The sequence below is a fragment of the Strigops habroptila genome, chromosome 22 (assembly GCF_004027225.2).
Source record: "Strigops habroptila isolate Jane chromosome 22, bStrHab1.2.pri, whole genome shotgun sequence".
Taxonomy (NCBI): Eukaryota; Metazoa; Chordata; class Aves; order Psittaciformes; family Psittacidae; genus Strigops; species Strigops habroptila.
The window spans coordinates 573,532-591,203 of NC_044298.2; the positions used below are offsets into that span (position 1 = coordinate 573,532).

At 50.5% G+C, this 17,672-nt stretch overlaps 2 protein-coding genes and 1 long non-coding RNA gene across 9 annotated transcripts in view; 2 read left to right on the top strand and 1 right to left on the bottom strand.

Moving 5' to 3' along the window:
• Positions 1 to 3: 3 nt before the first annotated feature.
• Positions 4 to 4,243, top strand: LOC115602809. Its single transcript, XR_003989711.1, has 2 exons — positions 4 to 166; positions 4,046 to 4,243. It is a non-coding gene; the product is annotated as an uncharacterized LOC115602809 (long non-coding RNA).
• Positions 27 to 12,129, bottom strand: DAP3 (death associated protein 3). 5 transcript variants are annotated; one of them, XM_030474238.1, is made up of 14 exons: positions 12,043 to 12,129; positions 11,147 to 11,302; positions 10,430 to 10,476; positions 7,254 to 7,376; positions 4,127 to 4,228; positions 3,508 to 3,616; positions 3,041 to 3,133; positions 2,497 to 2,627; positions 2,282 to 2,362; positions 1,565 to 1,723; positions 1,144 to 1,203; positions 591 to 680; positions 249 to 366; positions 27 to 152 (listed from the first exon to the last, which is right to left on the bottom strand). In XM_030474238.1, the coding sequence occupies exons 3-14, from the start codon at positions 10,469 to 10,471 to the stop codon at positions 67 to 69; spliced, it is 1,194 nt and encodes a 397-aa protein (XP_030330098.1). In that variant the 5' UTR covers positions 10,472 to 10,476; positions 11,147 to 11,302; positions 12,043 to 12,129; the 3' UTR covers positions 27 to 66. The 5 variants fall into 5 exon arrangements, 4 of the variants coding, with proteins under 4 accessions (XP_030330098.1, XP_030330100.1, XP_030330099.1 ...); XM_030474240.1 differs by having other exon boundaries at positions 249 to 313; positions 1,095 to 1,203; XR_003989710.1 differs by having other exon boundaries at positions 38 to 152; positions 1,095 to 1,203.
• Positions 12,130 to 12,152: 23 nt separating this feature from the next.
• The window catches only part of ASH1L (ASH1 like histone lysine methyltransferase), a 46,444-nt gene continuing 40,924 nt past the window's right edge, over positions 12,153 to 17,672 (top strand). For all 3 annotated transcript variants that reach the window (XM_030474223.1, XM_030474224.1, XM_030474232.1), the window contains exon 1: positions 12,153 to 12,357. The gene's annotated coding sequence lies outside the window, so the exon portion shown is untranslated. The remainder of the gene's footprint in view (positions 12,358 to 17,672) is intronic.

A 17,672-nucleotide genomic window follows, 5' to 3' on the forward strand; every position in this document is an offset into this window, starting at 1 on the left:
CGCACAGACGGACGCGGACACCGGAGGACGCGGGACCCGCCGCCGCCGCCGCGGCCCTTTATTGCGTTAGAGCGGCCCCGCCAGGCGGTCGAGCTGCCGCGGGTTGGAGCCGCTCAGGAACCGCAGCTCCTCCTTCCCGTCCTCCGTGCGCGCTGCAAGACACAAGGTGCGTTGTGAGCGCGGCTCCAGCGGGGCTCCCCCCCCCGCAGCCGGTCCCGGTGTGCGGAGCCCCCCGGTGCGGCGCTCACCGTTCTCATGCTGCAGCCACTTGCGGTCCAGGTAGTACCGGTAGCAGCTCTCGAACTCCCTCGGGCTGTAGTTTGGGACAGGGATGGGGACGAAGGGGTCCAGAGCGTCAAAGCCCTCCTGGGAAGCAAAGCTCGGGATTGGAGCAGGACCCTCGGAGGGGGGGACCCGGCCCCACTCCAGCAGAGTCAGTTCGAGGGATAAGGAAGAGGTTGGGAGTGAGGAAGGTTGAGGCTGCAGCACAGGCAGCGCTCCCCGAGCCGAGCACGCTTCCCCAGCCCGGGTTTGTGTTTGCTTCCCCATGGGAAGGGGGGAAAAAATAACCAAGAGAGGCCGGGACTCACCTTCCCCAGCAGCTCCTGGGGCAAATAGGCTGAGCTGGGTTTGAAGAGAGAGCCAGTCTGGCTGAGGGTTGTCACTATGGCACCTCCGGTCTAAAAGGCAGATTAGAAACCCTTTGAGCTGCAAGCGTAGTAGCTGTGAAACAGTTGTGGGGCTTCCAAACTTAAAGGGGCTACAGGAAACCCGGAGAGGGGCTTTAGACGAGGGATGTAGGGACAGGATAAGGGGAATGGCTTTAACCTGCCAGAGGGGAGACTGAGATGAGCTCTGAGGCAGAAGCTCTTCCCTGTGAGGGTGCTGAGGCGCTGGCACAGGGAGCCCAGAGAAGCTGTGGCTGCCCCATCCCTGGCAGTGTTCAAGGCCAGGTTGGACACAGGGGCTTGGAGCAACCTGCTCTAGTGGAAGGTGTCCCTGCCCGTGGCTGGGGTTGGAGCTGGAGGAGCTTTAAGGTCCCTTCAACCCAACCCACTCTGGGATTAGCACAGGCTGATGTTACTGGCATGTACCTTTAATTGCTGAGGAGAACACCCACAAAAGGTAGAGACTGGAACTCACCCAGTCATTCATCATCATCTTCCTCAGGTTGTACACAAGCGTCAGCTCCTCTGGAGAGACCTGGTGAGGAGTGTCTGGGTCACTTGTTTTTGCCAGAAGTTTGAGACATAAATTCCCCTCCCCTGCTTCAAATCACACGGGAAGGATCATTTGCAGCCTTTAGGAGCACTTTCTGACTTGCTTTTACTTAGCACTCAGCCTTAGTGATGTTACCCAGGGAAATGCCCAACCCTCCCCTGCTCTAACAAGATGTTTCTGCGCTTTCCTCTTACTGAACTTCCTGCAGTAAGAACTGTCTAAGGCACCACATTGTGCGGGTCCCTCCACGCCAGCAAAGCCAAACGTACATCTCCCAGGGAATACCATAGAACTGCCCTGCAGTGGGAATGCAGAAACAGCACCAGAGCAGATCGCTTCTTACAGGGCTTTTGTCTTCCTTCTTCAACGTCGTCCGTCCCCAGAGCGCGTTGACGCCGTCCACTGCCACGAGCAGCCTGAAGGAGCCGAGGTGACATTGCTGCTTCAGCTCCTTCAGCACAACCCCTACGGCATCGCTGGCGATTCTCACACGGGCTAAACCCTGCCAGTAAGAGAAAGCACAAAACTCAGGTTGGCTTTCGTGTTAACACAGAACGCTGGTGGCTTTGAGCACTCTCTGCCCTTTTTAAGGGGGAAGGAAGATGAAACAGAAGCCAGGCTGCTCATTCCTTTCAAAGGAGCAATCTGATCTAAGGGACTGAGCATCAAAGAAGTGGTGAATGCTCCATCCCTGGCAGTGCTCAAGGCCAGGTTGGACAGAGCCTTGGGTGACATGGCCTAGTGTGAGGTGTCCCTGCCCGTGGCAGGGGGTTGGAACTAACGAGTTTAAGGTCCTTTCCAAGCCAGTCTGTGCTTCTGTGATCAAAGACATCGGAACTTCCAAGTTCCACTTTTTGCTTCTATCCAAGTTCTCTGTACAAATTCCATCACATCTTCCACAACGTTTTCTGTAGCCACCCTGTTGACAGGGAAATGCCATTTCCTGGGGCTCATATTAGCAAGATCTTTAGAAGCAATTTGTTCTACATACACAATGATGGGATCTTCCAAAGCAGTGAGACAAAGGCAGAAGCAGTTGTTACCAGCTGTGACTCCTTACCTGCTCCACCACTTCACCCAGTGGTCTGCCCTCCTCTGTGATTTCTCGTTTGCCCCACACATATTTTCTCTGTGTTTTTATCTGCAGCAAAAGAACTACAATTAGATTGGGAACTCCATAGTGCAAAGGCAGCTTCGGCAAGACTGGGTGGCAAGAGACAAGCCAGGGGGTAGTTCTTAGCTACCAACCAAGACAACTTGACAGGCTCTACAAACCTCTTTTAGGAAGCGCTCATTGGAGGTTTTGAAGTTCTTGAGCCAGGAGGATGCTTGCAGAGGCTGATCAAGACGTTCTTTCTTGTAGGAAGACTGCAGCAGCTCCCTGCAGTTTTTCACCCAGAGATGAGCTGAAAGCAAAATAAACCAGTTGCTTTTCTTTTTCATCAAAAGAATGGTATGAGTTGGGGGGGGGGGTGTGTTTGTAGCTCTTATACTGCTACCCTGGGAAGAAAATCCCACCATCCTTAACAGAGAAGACTCCCCCTTGAGAGCAGAAGAGGTTACACAGACCCACACACAGTATGTCATCTTGTCATACTCACCACCAGTGCACAAAGACTGATGATAAGCATGTGAGAGCACGTGAAAGTAACTGTCATTCTGTTCTCCTTTATTTGGAGAGGTTTGTGCTTTAGAAGCCTTCTCCACTACAGAAAAACAACCACTTGCTGTGGCCAAGCCTGCACCTTTCTCTTGCAGCAGCATCTCCCCCATCCCATGTGTGTTTGATGTCGTAACACAACAGCATTGGTGTTCTTACCGTCCGGGATGTGCAGCACCAGCCAGCCTTGCCTTGTGCAGTAGTGAATCACGTGGCACAGGGTCATGGTTTTCCCTGTTCCCTTCTCACCATCTCCAACATGGACTGTCAAGGAAAGGCTCTGACAAACCACTTCAGTGTATTCCTGACTCGATAAGGTATAAGGAAGCTCAAGGGTCATCAAAGCAAGGGTGGCATTCCATCCTGCTTTTGTTGGGCAGGACAACTAGCCTCAGGAGTTCCTTCTTTCTATACATCCCCACCCCAGTACATCAGAGCTGATGATCCCCATGCCCTTAGTTGTGCTGATAGCCTGTTTGTACATCTGTGCCATAAGCCAAATCAGAACCACCTCTGAAGACTAACCTGCAGTGGTCAGCATAGGATCAAACATCACCCTCATGTGGATAAATTCACCTGCTCGTATTTAACTTGCATTCTACTCTCAAGTAAGTGGTAAAAGATACAGATCACATATCTGACAGCTGGGTGTGCAAAGTTGGAGCTCTTCAGGTAGGTGAAGAGTTCCAGAGCTGGTTTTCGCACCATCAGGAAGGCTTCGTTGAAGGTCTTAATCTGAGAAAAGGAAGAGACTGTGAACAAGAAGCCAAGTGCTGGCACACGACAGCTCTTCCTGCATGACCCCATCTCTGGGACTGTGCAGGGTCTGAATGTCCGCTGCTGTCCCCTCGTTACCAGACCAGTCACCACAGAAGTGGATCAGGTTGGTCAAGCATGACTTGCCCTTGGTGAAGCCACGCTGACAACCCCGATGACTTCATTGTCTTTGTGTGCCTGGAAGTGATTTCCAGGCTTAGCTGTTCCATCACGTTTCCAGAGATGGAGGTGAGGCCAAGTGACCATTCTATGATTCTAAGGTGGAATCGTCCAACCCTTCTGCCACTATTCTGGTTAGGCTGACTCCTATCTTAGATGTAGAAAAGGAGAGTAAGGACCAGGAATAATTGCGTTCTTGCAGCACATCACTCTCTCTTATTCCAACAGGAAAGCATCCCAACTACCCGATGGATCTGGTTCTTCCCACCTCCCAGTCCACTCCCCACAAACCTGCTCTAAGACACGTACCTGCTGCTGGAACCGATAGGGCAGCCCGTGTGGGAACACAGCTCTGACCTCCTCCAGTGGAATGCTGTAGTGGCGCCCCTCGTGCTGCTCTCCGTGGTTGGCCTGGGAAGGTAAAATGCAAACTGTGACACTTGGCAGAGTCTGAGGTCTCTTTTCTGGATCCAGGAGGCCTGTGAGAACCAAACAGGGAGGGAACACTCAAAGCAAGTATCTACTTAGAGGCAGAACTACTACTGTATTAAAGTACACAGGAATTGCAGTACCAGGACACTAATGGCAGATGCTTAGGAAGAGTCTACAGAAAGGACCCTACCTGGCAAGAAACAATAATGGGCTTCCTTGAGCTTAGATATGAATCGTTGTGTTTCAGGCACCAGGGCCTTAAGCTTCATGAATTTCTCTCATCTTTTATTAGTCCACTTGTACTTCTGCTCACCACAACACCTTACCAGCACCAGGGTTCCCTTTGGAGTTATCTGCTGGATTCAGATTGACTTTCCTTAAGCCTCTGACAGAACTGCTGTCTGTTTTGTTCTTTGCCATCTCTCAGGAGCAATTCCTAACACACCATTTGCCTTGGTAACTGGCACTGTTGTTTAAGAACTCACAATCTGTTTTCCAGGGCAATCATTTCAAGTCTCTTGCTGGGACACATGTGGTCAGGATTACTGCTCCAGCAGACCAGCATCATTCTATGTTTATTTACAGTGATTACTTTCAGATCTCTGACTATGCACACAAAGAAACAGTACCTGAGAGTTTAATACCCATCTCATGCCTTGTTACACAGCGATGGTTTCATTATTCTATTTACCTACCATATACAATACTTGCAAAAGCACTTATTTACTCTTGGTCTAGTCATCAGGTTTGAGTCTTGTGCAATAAAGGCAGTATTTAGAGACACTATTCTGCAGCACTACCTGTGTGACTTGCAGCAACTTCTGTGCCAAGCTGGGCCTGCCTTTTCTAGCAGCTTTGTGCCAAGCTCTGGAGCTTATGTCATGTCCATGGATTGAAAGTTAAAAGCTCCTCCTCTTTATTCTTGTGCATGCCAATCTCTTGCTTCCATTTTGGTTGCGATGGAACCAGACTCTAACAACTTCCTTCTTTTCTCTATTTTGCATAATAATGATCCAGGAATAGCTTTATTTCCTATTTAGAAAGGAAAAGCAGCAGTCATGATTTCTGCCAGCTTTACCAGATCTGGGAGTTGAGCCACACGCTTTCCTTGTGTTCCCTATTAGCTTTGCTGTGGACCCAGGGCTTAATTTACTGAGGCCAGAACAGAGGAGACAGTTCTGCTCTGGGCTTGGTCGCTCACCTCTGCCTGCTGCTTTGACCAGAATGAATGGGGAAAACCAAGTTGTGCTGAGTTCTGCTTCCTGCTGTGTTCCTCCCAGGGAACCATGTGAGCAGCTCTACCTGCAGGTCTGCCGACTGCCTGCCTTTGCCATGAGTATTTGGCTTTTCCCAGTTCCTTGAAGGACTCTTCACATCTGCAGCTCTGTTGCAGACCCCTGAATTCTCTAGCCGAGGCTTCTGGCTACATTCCTTTCTTCAGATGAGACTTTCAGCATGCAGCATGCCTGGGCTCTTATCTTCTGCCCCCTCCACTCTGAAAAGTCCATGCTAATGACACCTCCATTCCATGCCTTACTGAGGACAGGTACTCCTAGGCCAGGTCAGTGTGTCCTGGACTGTATGCTCACCTTGGTCCAGCTGCAGGAGTCGAGGTGCCCACAGGTTCGCCAGACTATTTATAGTAAGAAACCATTTGGTAACTTCAGCAAACTGCTCTCTCCGGTGCTTAAGTGGCCAATGTGGTGTTTACTGGTCAGTAAATCTTAGCAACAGGAAGAAAATGTTAAAAACCTGCTGGGCAATAGCTCTTCTGCTGTAAGATGTTATTTGGACATAGGCTAAAGAGGAGACCTATTAGTAGAGATGTCAATCTTTTTGCAGGCAGAGCTATATTTCAGTCTCTGGGCTGGATTCCCTGGAGCTTTCCTGCACGTGTTGGACACAGAGTTAACAGCACTTGTGCTTTTGCATGGCAATGTTACCCATGGACTTGAGCAGAAGAGCAGTGCTCCAGAGACCGTTTTCGTTCTGCTTCATCACTGACTTGCTGCATAACCTTGGCAAATTCCTTCACTCTTCAGCTCCTACCTCTCTAAAGTGGGTCAGAACCTTTATCCTCACGTTTAGTCGCTTTTGCTAATGGGAAGGTGGGTAAAAGCTAAGTCTTAGTTTTCATCTGGTCATCTTGACCCATTTTTAGTGGGGCTTTTACACACAAGCACGGGTGCTGCCGCAGGGAGCCAGCAGAGCCCCTCTGCTGCAGTACATGATGTGTGACACAGCAAGTCCAAGGAACATTGACCTGATAAATGAATAAGCAATGGTAGCTGTCGCCAAACATCAGGCACATGAAGCCAGAATGCCAAAGCCAGTTGCCTGGCAACCTAAATGGTAGGCACAGGACAGTGGGGACAATCCTTGCCATCTGGACTCTTCTGTGCAATCTATAGAGACACTCGCATCACGTGAGTGAGATCATCTGCATGCTGCTGTTTCCATAGAGACCCCAGAGGAATCAGTATTGAAAGACTCCAATTACAGAGGCAGCAGCAAAGCACCTCAAAGGCTTATTCCATTCATTTATTCCACTTCATTTTGTGCTTGAGACAGAGAGTGTGAGGCTGGAATTATGATGCTGGAGAGCTGTGCTGAGGTCATCTGGGGTGTGTTTTTTACCCCCCTTCATAGCCAATTTGGGGAGGTTAGTTAGGGAAGAAAAACCCTGGAGTTGAAATTAATGGTGCCTGATCACAAGCTAAGCCACATCTGAGCTTCTACAATGCACGGCCTATCTCCTCTGTGCAACTGGAGAGAAGGAATCAATACTTGTTCCCAGGAGCTTTCAGGCAGAGGAGCAGCCCTGTGTTGTTTAAACCCAGGCAGGGGCAGTGCACAGCCAGGGCTGGTTTGCTTTGGGCTCGGGGTGATCCAGATGCCTGCTATTAAACCCATGTAGTCCCTTATCTTTACTAGGGCACACGAGCCCAGTGAGCACCCCTGGCTGCAGCATGTCCCAGGCACTTGCTGTCTGACAGTAACTCACCGGGTTGTTCTCACTGGTGTAGAAAACTGCTCTCGGTGGAGGTGCTGGGGTTTGGACATCCTGGCTGGCAGCAGCACTTAAGCAATCCTTGGCTGCCATATGGAGGGCACAGCCATGGTCCAACTAAGGAAAGGAAAAGGCAAACAGGCATCAAACTTCTCAGCAGTCAAAGGAACCCAGTTGGTGGTTTGGTTTGTACGCTCATTGCATGCACGTTAGGGTGGCTATGAGGGAAGCGTGCAAGACCTAACAATTCTCTGCAATGAGAATAAAACCTCGTCATGAGAATGTGAATTCATCATGAAAAAGCACATGCTGTAGAGCCACATGTCACATTGAGAGGCTGCCTCTAAATCATTGCCATTCACTTCAGTCAGCTACCATACAAGTCATTTAGAGAGCCAAGCCCTGTACCTGGAAGAGTTCTCTATCCCCTTCAAGATTGCTTAAGTGCACAAATACAACCATCAGGATCTTATTGCTGGGACATTCCCCCAGTGTTTCTGCCTACCCTGATGAATAGCAGCTAGTACTTTGAAAATTCCAGCTGTCTACTAGCTCAGAATCACGTCAGTGGTTGAGATTAGTGCAGCGCTACCCACTATTTGGTATTTATAATGACATTCCCTACACTGATTTTCCTGACTGTGTCCCTGCATACAGACTCTTTCATTATAACACAGGCACGGCTGAGAAAGGGACAGCTAAGCTGATTAGTTCTTTTTTCCATAGAGAGACTGCTGAAGGATGCCTGTAAAGCTTGAGCCAAACCAGGCAAGAAAGTGAGGAGGAGAAGGACAAGCATTTTATGATGTTGTGGTGAAAGAGAATAGAAGCATTTGTCAGTGACTAAACCAACGTATCCTCCAAGCAGAGGCTGTGACCAAAGCAAAACTGAAAGTCACCCTTCCTGTTACTGACTGGAACAGTTGCAGGCTCGAGCTGTAAACAGAGCAAGTAGTTTCCTATTTTGTCTGTCTGCAGAGATGAGAGTAGCCATAAAGTAAAGTTTAGAGACAGGAGCAGCTGGTTCAGTTCTCCCTGGCATGATGCAATTCTGCTGTCATCCCACTTTTCCTCAGGGGGTCATTTGAAAGCCACAAGAAGCAAGTGTAATGTTGGATTACCCCACATCCCAAACACACAATGGGCTCCTGAATCAGCATTTCAACACTCCCTCTCCTTTTAGGGAGGGAATTCAACTGGTTTGGGCTCAGTACTAGATACCTATCTAACTGCAGGTAGATAGTTTTGTCACCACGTATTTCTCTTGTTCCCACAATGGTCTTTTCCTCAAATCCAAACCATCAGTTTAGGATGTCCTACTTGGCTGTGTTCAGTTCACATCCACAGAAGTGTCTTCGTTTACAGCCCAGAGCAAAGCACCAAGATGATAATGTACTACATGAATAACTAGAGCATGCAACTGTTGTCTCCTGTTCACCTAGAAAAGGTCAGCCCCAAGTTATTCCGAACCTGGAGTCACGGTCCCTCTCATTTCCTTTGAACGTTCCATATTGCCTCCCTCTCAAGTGAACATCTTGAGGCTGTGAGCTTTGCTCACTTAAAAGGCAAGCTCACTGCTCTGGGGACATCCTTCCTCAGGAGTCCCGTGCAAATCCTGACCTGTGGAGCAGTGGATGAAAGTCAAGCAAGGATTCACTTCTCGCTCTGTGTGTTCAGTTCATGTGTGCCTAGAGAAAGACTCTGTCTTGAAGTCCCGTCCTCTGTTCTTGCAGCCAAGTACATGGAATTTCTCTTTTTCTATCAAGAGAACATATCCCATCTTACTACGTCCTTCTCCTGGAAGGATACTGGTTTAGAGCATCACTTCTTTGAACCTTAGCATGATAAGTCTTCCTCAGAATCACTGTGTAGCCTTGAGTGCTTTGGAACTTTCCCTTTGTGGAATGTAGCTTGTGCTGGGCTGTAGAAGCAGCTTCTAAGGTGTAATCCTTTCCTAACTCTCTGAAGTGCTACAAAATCAACACAAGCTCCTACAGCAGTGAATACAACGCTACTCATAGTGAGTTGGTTACACACTGCTAATGCATTAGCTACTCTGACTTTACAGCAGCAACGTGCCACTTGGTCCCTCCTCCTGAATAAAAGGCAGTGGCTTATCACTGGTCCCCTTGGCTTCGTGCAGAATGCCAGAGACACATCCATACACCTTCCTGGCTCACTGTAGAGCTGTGTAGTAAATCCTAACGCGTAGAGAAGGTTCTCAGGTTTTCACATCACCTTTTAATGCTGTTCTCCTACTAGAGTGGGGTTTGTAGTAAGTTTGCATCTGCCAAAGGCCAGAGTAGTGTAACTCGGATCCCTGAAATGGCAGCAAACCATCACGTGGTACGTGGAGATTAATCACAAAGTCATGTGCCATAAGGTGGAGCTGTTCCTACATGTTTCCACATATTTTAGTCCCGAGAAAAGGCTGTTTATTTCATCAGGGCTGCCATCATAAGTACTGTACAGCCAGAATCTCATCTCTGGAACGAAGCAGTTATACAGCCATCCTCTTTAACGGCTGCATGTCACGATGTGCTGGTGAAAAAGCCTTGAAAGGACAAGAGCAAACAAACCACCCGAGATTCTTTACCACTGTGAAGGCATTCCAGATCTGCACCGTTAAACTCATTGTGCTGTTTATAGTCTAAGGAAGCTTTCCTGATAACACAGTGCTGCTGTATTGCTGTGGCAGAGCTGATATTACTACACCCACCTGATGCAAAATTATCTTCCCACCAGCAACAGCCTTTGTGCAAGGCTGGGGGATCTGTTCTGTGGGAAGGGCTTCTCCCTTTGTACTTCCCAGCAGTGCAGAGCAAGTAGATTCTCTGTTTTCTGAGACACACTTGCAGCACAGATGTGGAATTCCAGCATTCTGGACATTGCAGAATGCCAAACTTTAACCTTCTAACAAGTGTCTTAAGCCAACTCTCCTGCCTTGCTTCATGTCCTCTCCAGCCAACAGAGGGAAGCGCAGAAGGACTAACACACACAAGCTGTCTCTCTTTCCTTTGCCTACAGTGGGAGTTTACACTTGTGGGAGGCACCAAGACTTTAGATGACAAATGTAAGCAGCATCTCACTTTTGACAGTTGTAAATTGTCATTCCAGTTCACAGGACAGCTGAAGCACTGGAAGCAGCATCACGCCATTGCAGGGCTTACCTTTAGAGGATGGGAGAGAAGTCCTTTCAAACTCCTCAGCATTTTTTCTGCAGAGAAAAAGTGGATTTTTAGGGGGATTTATTATGGTTAATGTATCTTATGCTGGGAGAGAATCATTCCTGCCCAAAGAGCTTCAAGTCTTGGCACACAAATCATTCAGACAAGCTGTCAGAACCTGCAGCAATGCAGTGGCTCCTGGTAACCAGCAACATTTGCTTAATAAAAAACTGTTCCTTTCTTGTCTTGCCTTTTTTCACAGATACATTAAAAAACCCCAGAACAAACCACCAAACCCAAACCTTACTTTAGAGGTCAGGATACTTCATTCATCTAGTAAGAGGCCAACTTCTTTCCCTAGGGAAGGGCATCTAGTTTGAGTGCAGCTGTTAAAGAGATGCAAAAGCAACAGCTACCCAGTGATTATTCTGAAGAAACTGGACTAATGCAGAGACTGAAGATGCTTCCTGTTAATGTATAGTAATACCTCCTGATCCCACCAGGAGAAACAAAACCCCAAACCGAAACACTTGAGCAATTGTGATGCAAAAAGAAAGGCAAAAAGGTCAGTAAATGGTTAAATCAGTCATCCCTGATGGCATTCAAGGCCTTCTTCATCCCACTCCTTGAGGGGAAGATAATGACAACGCCTAAGAAAGATGCTTGAAGAATTCCTGGTTGCAGGAAGTTACCCAAATGCATTCCAAGGCAGATCATTACCTTGTAGGAATGGCTCGTAGTGGGATTGGTGCTTAACTGCAGCGAGCCCAAGATGCTTGAACCGCACAGAACGAGTAAATCCACCACATGGAGGGCGTTACTTTTCTTGAAGACGTGTCACGTTCCTTCCTCCAACAGTCAAAGCACAACCCAGAGCTGAAAAACAAGCCCCAGTTTTGCTATTTCGAGGATGAGTGAAGCTATCGGCCTGGGGAGGGTTTTTTTAAGCCTGTTACTTTGCTGTGCTGGTACAGGAGAGGAAGGAGAAGGTCTGTTCTGCACGAGAGCACAGCCCGTTTGTTTCACATCACAGTTCAACAGTGAAGAAAGGGCTGGCAAAGCTGTTTGCTCCAACACAACTGGACGTTTCTGTATCTTTAGGGCACCGCTAACACTGCGGCAGAGTCCTGGCCTGAGTCAACAGCGCTGGCAAGGTTCTTCTCCAGGGTTTGCCTGGCTCTGGGAGAGGAGCAGATCCAAACTGCAGCCACTTCCCTGGGTTGGTTTAAAGAACGGTCCCCCTCAGCACGCTGTTCCCTGACCGCTTGTGGTCTTCAGGGAAGGATTCAGGGATCAAAACTCGCTACTAAAACTGATGCAAAGAACCCTCAAAGTCGTATTCGCGGCCACCGCCAGGGAACCCTCACCCATCGCCTCCCCACACCGAGTCAGACCCAGCCTCCCGACTGCTCGCCCTGTACTCGCTCCTGGCTCCAGGAAGCCAAGCGCCAGGACCACGCCAGCAGAGACGGACACAGCTCGGAGCTGGTGCCCGCTGCCCCTCGGGGAGCCGTTCCCCGGGACCCCCCCCGCCCTCCTGCGGGCGGACCGGCCGCTGCCCCCGGCCCCGCCGCTGCTCGTTCCCCCCCGAACCCCGTCCTGCCCCCGGCACTCACCGCAGGCCGCGCCGCCGGGATCCGCCACACGCGCGGGCCGCTACGGGAGCCGCGCGGGGCCAGGTGCCGCCCGGCGGGGCGGGGCCGCGGCGGAGGGGTGTGGCCGCGCCGGGGGGGCGTGGCCGCGGCCGGGGCGCTCGCTCGCGGTGGAGCAGGAGCCGCCGCCATTTTGGTTTCGCTGCCTCGGCTCGGAGCAGGGCCGAAGCGGCGGCCGGTCCCTGCGGGTCCCGCCCTGGCCCCGTCCGCGCGGGCGGCCGGGAACGATGCGGCGCGGAGGAGCCCGGCCTCGGCCCCGGTCGTGTTGTCGCTGACACGGTGAGGAGCGGAGCGAGCGAGCGAGCGGGGCGTCGGGCGGGGACTGGGACCGCCTCAGGCCCGGAGCCCGGGGGGAGGGGAGCCCGGCCGGGGAGCCGCGCCGCGGGGGCCGCCCCGCCCCGCCCCGCCGCTGCCCCGCATCCCCGGTCGCGGGGCCCGGTCGCGGGGCAGCCCCGGCGGCGGGGGCTCGGCGGGGCGGCGGCGGCGGCGGCGGCGGGGTGAGTCCCCGGCGGCGGCGGGAGTGCGCGGGGCCGCGGCGGGGGAGGGGGGGCTCGGCAGTGCCCGCGGCCGGAGTTGGAGCGGGGGGACCCCGGCGGGGCCGTTGCGTGAAGCGGGGCGGGGGATCCCTGACAGCCGGGCCCGCGCCAGGAGGGGGCGGGGGATCCCTGACAGCCGGGCCCGCGCCGGGGAGGGAGGCGGGGTATCCCTGCCACAGCGGGGCCCGACGCGGCGCGGGGGGTCCCGGCGGCGGGAGCGGGGCCCGCGGGAGGCCCGAGTGCCGGCGGGACGGCCGGGGCCGTGCCCTGCGGGGGTGCCGGCAGCCTGACAGCCGCGCTCATGCGTTGTGTCGGCCCCGCGGCGCGGGGAGGGGGGGGGCGGGATATCACCTGACAGCTGGCCCGGTGCCGCGGCGGGGGGCGGCGGGCGCGGGTCAGCCCCGGCCCGGCCCCGGGGGTCGCCGGTGTCGCGGCGGGATTCAGGGAGTTTCCCCGGGATCGGGTCTGTTCCACAGCCCCGAACTTGGGGGCTGTGTGGGGCCGGGCGTGGGGGCGCGGGGCCCGGCCCCTCGGTGGTGGCGGTGCTGCGGGGGGGGGGGGCTCTGTACATGGCTGTGGCGTTCTGCTTGTTGGATGTTGTTGATGGGTCAGTGCCTTGTGGGCTTTTCTGCCTGCGATTCCCTCCTTCGTGCTGCAGAAATCTCACTTTTGTTGCGTTTTTATGCTCTTTTAGTTGAAGCAACCGGTAATTTGGGATGAGGTGGTTGTACCTAATGCACCTTAGCCTTACCCACCTCTCGGCTGAGAAGCCAAGGTGTTGCTGTCCTTTGCTTAGTGTTAGATAGCCTCCTGACTTCCTAACTTCTGGGTTTCACCCTTGGTTTGTGGTTCCTTCACACTGTTAATTACGGAGCAGAGAACTAGAAAGCACTCGGAATGTGGGTTCCCATCAGATGGCCTCAGGACACGCATTCACTCTCCTGGTAGTTGTGTGTTGTCAGGAGCCAAGCTTGAGGTAGTGGGTTCTTGCACTGGCTTTCCAGGCTTGTTAGGAGAGATCTGGGGAGCAGGGATGGATGTGTGCTGAAGCTCTGGGACTTGACATTTAAATCCACTTAGTTTCCATTGTCAGACACGTCGTTTGCATGTTCTGGTGTTTGTTTTGCTTGTTTTCCGTGCACTGATACAGACTGCACCTGCAAAGCAATGTTTGCCAAAGAATGCAGGGGGGTTTGGTGAATCCTGAAAGATTGGGTTTCACATGGTCATCCTTGAGGACCTCCAGCCCATCGCTGGTGCTTCTGCCTCTGCGTGAATGGGGAAGTTCTAGCAGCTGGTTGAACATATGGGTAGAGATGGGCTCTCAAATCATCATCTGTCTGCACACTTGAGTTCTTAAGCAGCATTTGTACTTGAAAATGAAAGCTTCAGTAGCTTTTCTACGCCGTATAATAAGACTTTGGGTTTATTATTTTGAGGGGGTCTGTGTTTAGGTGTAAAGACAAATCTTGGTTCCGTTTTACAGCCAAAGTTACCACAACTTTTTGGACTTCAGTTGCGTTTGATTGGCGCAGACAGTCAACAGCATCTAGAAAGCACTTAATGTTTGAGTGATAATAAACAGGAGAATGACTTGAGTCATGATTTACAAGAAGCAGCAGCTTGTTTTCAGTTGTTTGCAGAAGTTTAAACTGTCCTCGAGGATACAAAAAGCAGTTTGAACACTTGATGCAAGGGATGGGCTTATGGATAGAAATTGTAATGCTTGTTGTCACAAGAAAAGAATGGAAGGAGCACTGATAGTTACTGAATTACAGTTGGTTTGAAATGGGTATTGTTGTCGGATGGATTGTTGACTTTTAATTCAAGTAACTTGGTGTTGGCACGAGGAGGACGTTTACCATTGGGGATGCGTTTCTTCTGCGCCACTGGGGTCGTGCATTTCATCTCTCAGCTTCCAAAAGGGAAAACCAAACGTCTGAGAGCTGACTTTTTCGGAGTTAGAACCTGTAAGCCGAGCGCACCTCAGAATGAAAGGAGAAGGAAGGAGAATTCCATAGGCTGTGAAAGCAAAACCTGGATTTGTTCCTAATTTTCTGTATCCTGGCATTACCTGTTGCGCCGCACAGCTTATGTGGTGTGTGGCCATCCTGGCCCTGGGTTCTTGGTGTAACCAAAGGCCTTGTCTGCACGTTATGGCAGGAGTTAAAGGTGGAATCATGGAATGGGTTGGGTTGAAGGGATCTTAAAGCTCCTCCAGCTCCAACCCCCTGCCACGGGCAGGGACACCTTCCACCAGAGCAGGTTGCTCCAAGCCCCTGTGTCCAACCTGGCCTTGAACACTGCCAGGGATGGGGCAGCCACAGCTTCTCTGGGAAAAGTCTGTGCCAGCGCCTCAGCACCCTCACAGGGAAGAGCTTCTGCCCAAGAGCTCATCTCAGTCTCCCCTCTGGCAGGTTAAAGCCATTCCCCTTGTCCTGTCACTCCAGTCCCTGATGAAGGTCCCTCTCCAGCATCCTTGCAGCCCCCTTCAGACACTGAAAGTGGAACAGTGGGTTACTATGTCCCTTGTCTGATGTTGGGTCTAACAGCTTAAGGCTAAGTGACCCTTTGGTCTGATTAAATATGGGGTTTGTTATACAGTGTTTGGCAATTTCATGTTGATTTGCATATGGACAGTGAAACATCAAAATTATCAGGCAAGTCCAAAGGGAATCTTGTGCTTCCAGCCTTTTCAGTCAAGGTAGAGCACCAGAGGTTAAGACACCAGAAGAAACATCACATCTGCCTACAAAGTTTCCCTCCCACTGGGGCGTGCTTGGAGTGTCATCATGCACCTCTTCCTACAACATCAGTGTCCTGCTCCCATTTCTTGTCCCAAGGTCCTTGAACTTCCATTTCAGTGACCTCCAGTGCTGCTTTGTGGAGAAATACGCTGGGGTTTTAGGGTACATTTCACTCTCTTTTTGAGAAAGAACTTCTGAGTGTGGTAGCTGACTTCCACAGCAGAAGAAAGAAGACAAGGCCTATGAGAAGCAATTCTAGGAGGCCAAAGACTTACTAGGAATGGTTTGGGATTTCAAACACTCAGCTGGATTTTTGGACATCCCTTGGAGCCGAAGCTTAGCGAAAGAAAAATACCTTCCAAATGGAAAATCCCTGGATGTTTTTTTGTCAACAGGAGCAGTAGCAGAAGTGAAGATCTGTAGTAAATTGGGCAGAGGAAAACAAAATCTCATTTAATATTGCTAATGGGATGGGGGGAAATGTATTGAGGAGCCTGCCATGGAAGTCAGCCCTTGGTACAGAAATCTTAGGAGATGATGGACAGAAAGGGCTTTGGATGTGTCAGCAGGGAAATAAGAATGACTAAAAAGTGTGAAACCTGTAAATGGCATTAGAACAATCATTCATGAACAGCATTTAGTTCTAGGTAGCACATGTCAAAGCGGCTGTTAAAATGCTTCCTAGTTAATCTTATGGGGAAGAATGATTCCAGGAGGGATTTGAGACCTACAGAATCTACTGGATGAGAGACTGGCAGTTTGATGTGGTTTGCTTCTTGGGGTGATGGTTAAGGCATGTCTTGATCATCACTTGTAAGGCTGTGTAGAGATTTGATACAAGATGGTTCTTAATCCAGGAAGCTCAGTCTTGTGTCGCTGCCTCTGAACTGTGGCAGTCATCATGTGGCTGCATTTGCACATGGAGATTTTAAGGCAGGAGCTGCAAGAAGAATGATAAAGATCCTGTAGGCAAAGTGTGAAGAGTAGCACAGAGAAAGCAGTGGTGTTACTTAAATAAAAGGGGGAGGGATGAAGAAAAGCACACGTGCGATGGAATGTTGTCGCTGGTGAAACAGAAGCACCGAGGAGCAGGAACAAGTGAAGAACCAAGGTGCAGTTACCCACACCTTGAGGACAACACCAGGAAGCTTGAACTTGGTCAGGTGGGGAAGCAGCAGCGTTGTGGAGCCTCAAAGAGGTGAGATCTCATCAGCTCGTGCTTAGGGAATGATCCAGTTGTCGGGTTTTCTGTGAATCAGAGTGGAGTAACTGGGGAGTCAGAGGGGAGGTGACAGTGATGGAGGCAGAACGATGCTGAGCTCCAGGATTAGCATTTTTGTTGCCTGGGTAGAGAGGAATTAATGGCTAAATAAAATGACCTGCTATGTGTTTATGAGAGGCATCAGTTTGTGCCTTTGTTTCTAGGCTTGTTACTGATGCTGTTACTGCAGAACAATGCTTTAACACAGGTCTTTAATTCTCAGTGCGCGCTTTGTCATGGTCTTGCAGGTTCTAAGGTCAGTATATAAGAAGAATTGCTTCAGGTCTTGCTGTTAAGTACATTTGGAGCTAAGTACAGCAGTATAGATGGTGCTCTTTCAGTTTAATTTGGTTTCAGATTTTAAGCTTACTCAATTGTATATGTAAGAAAACAACTGAAGGGGTGTAGCTGTTGTGGACCCCAGGCCCTAGGGAAGGAAACACTGGTGTGACCATGGATTTGAGAGCTCCGTGGTGGCCTGTAGGATTCTCTCTTATTCTTGAACTTGAATAATAAAGCTTCATGCATGAGTTTAGACTTATTTTACTGCTGGACAGTTTGTGTGTGTGTGTTGACGTGCTGTAGCCTAATGGATTGAGGGCTTGATGGGAAAGGAGAACACACTGCACAAGTGGTTGGGATTTGAAGCCCTGGCATTAGCAAGTTGGGTGAAATCAACTGTTGCTTTAGTTAAGATGAAAAAGTTCCCTCTAATATCTTACGTTAAATAGGAAAGAACCATGTGTGTGCTGCTGGAAGTGTGGATTTCTCTGTTCCCATGCTCCAGGAAGTACAAATCGGTGTGTGCATGTGTTTGGTGGGGTTGTTCTGTGGGTTTCCTTCGGTTCTCCTCTCCTTCTTCCTGGATTGTGGAAAGTTCTTAACTAACAAGCAGCTTTTGTGGCACGTTTGCAAACCAGTGCGTAACTTGGGTTAAACTCAACTTTCCTGGGGGCTCAGGTGATGAAAATGGGATTGTTTCTGGGTTTTGGATGCTTTAGCATAGGTTTCATTAGCTACATCATTCCTTAGGTGCAACTGTTGCAGTAG

Bases quoted from the DNA above. Each gene is read 5' to 3' on its own strand.
- DAP3 (XM_030474238.1), bottom strand. From the start codon at position 10,471: ATGCTGAGGAGTTTGAAAGGACTTCTCTCCCATCCTCTAAAG. The intron at 4,229-7,253 runs GTGAGTTACTGT...TTACCTTCCCAG, and splicing joins ACACCAGTGAGAACAACCCG to GCCAACCACGGAGAGCAGCA. The intron at 153-248 runs GTGAGCGCCGCA...TGTGTCTTGCAG, and splicing joins GTGGCTGCAGCATGAGAACG to CGCGCACGGAGGACGGGAAG.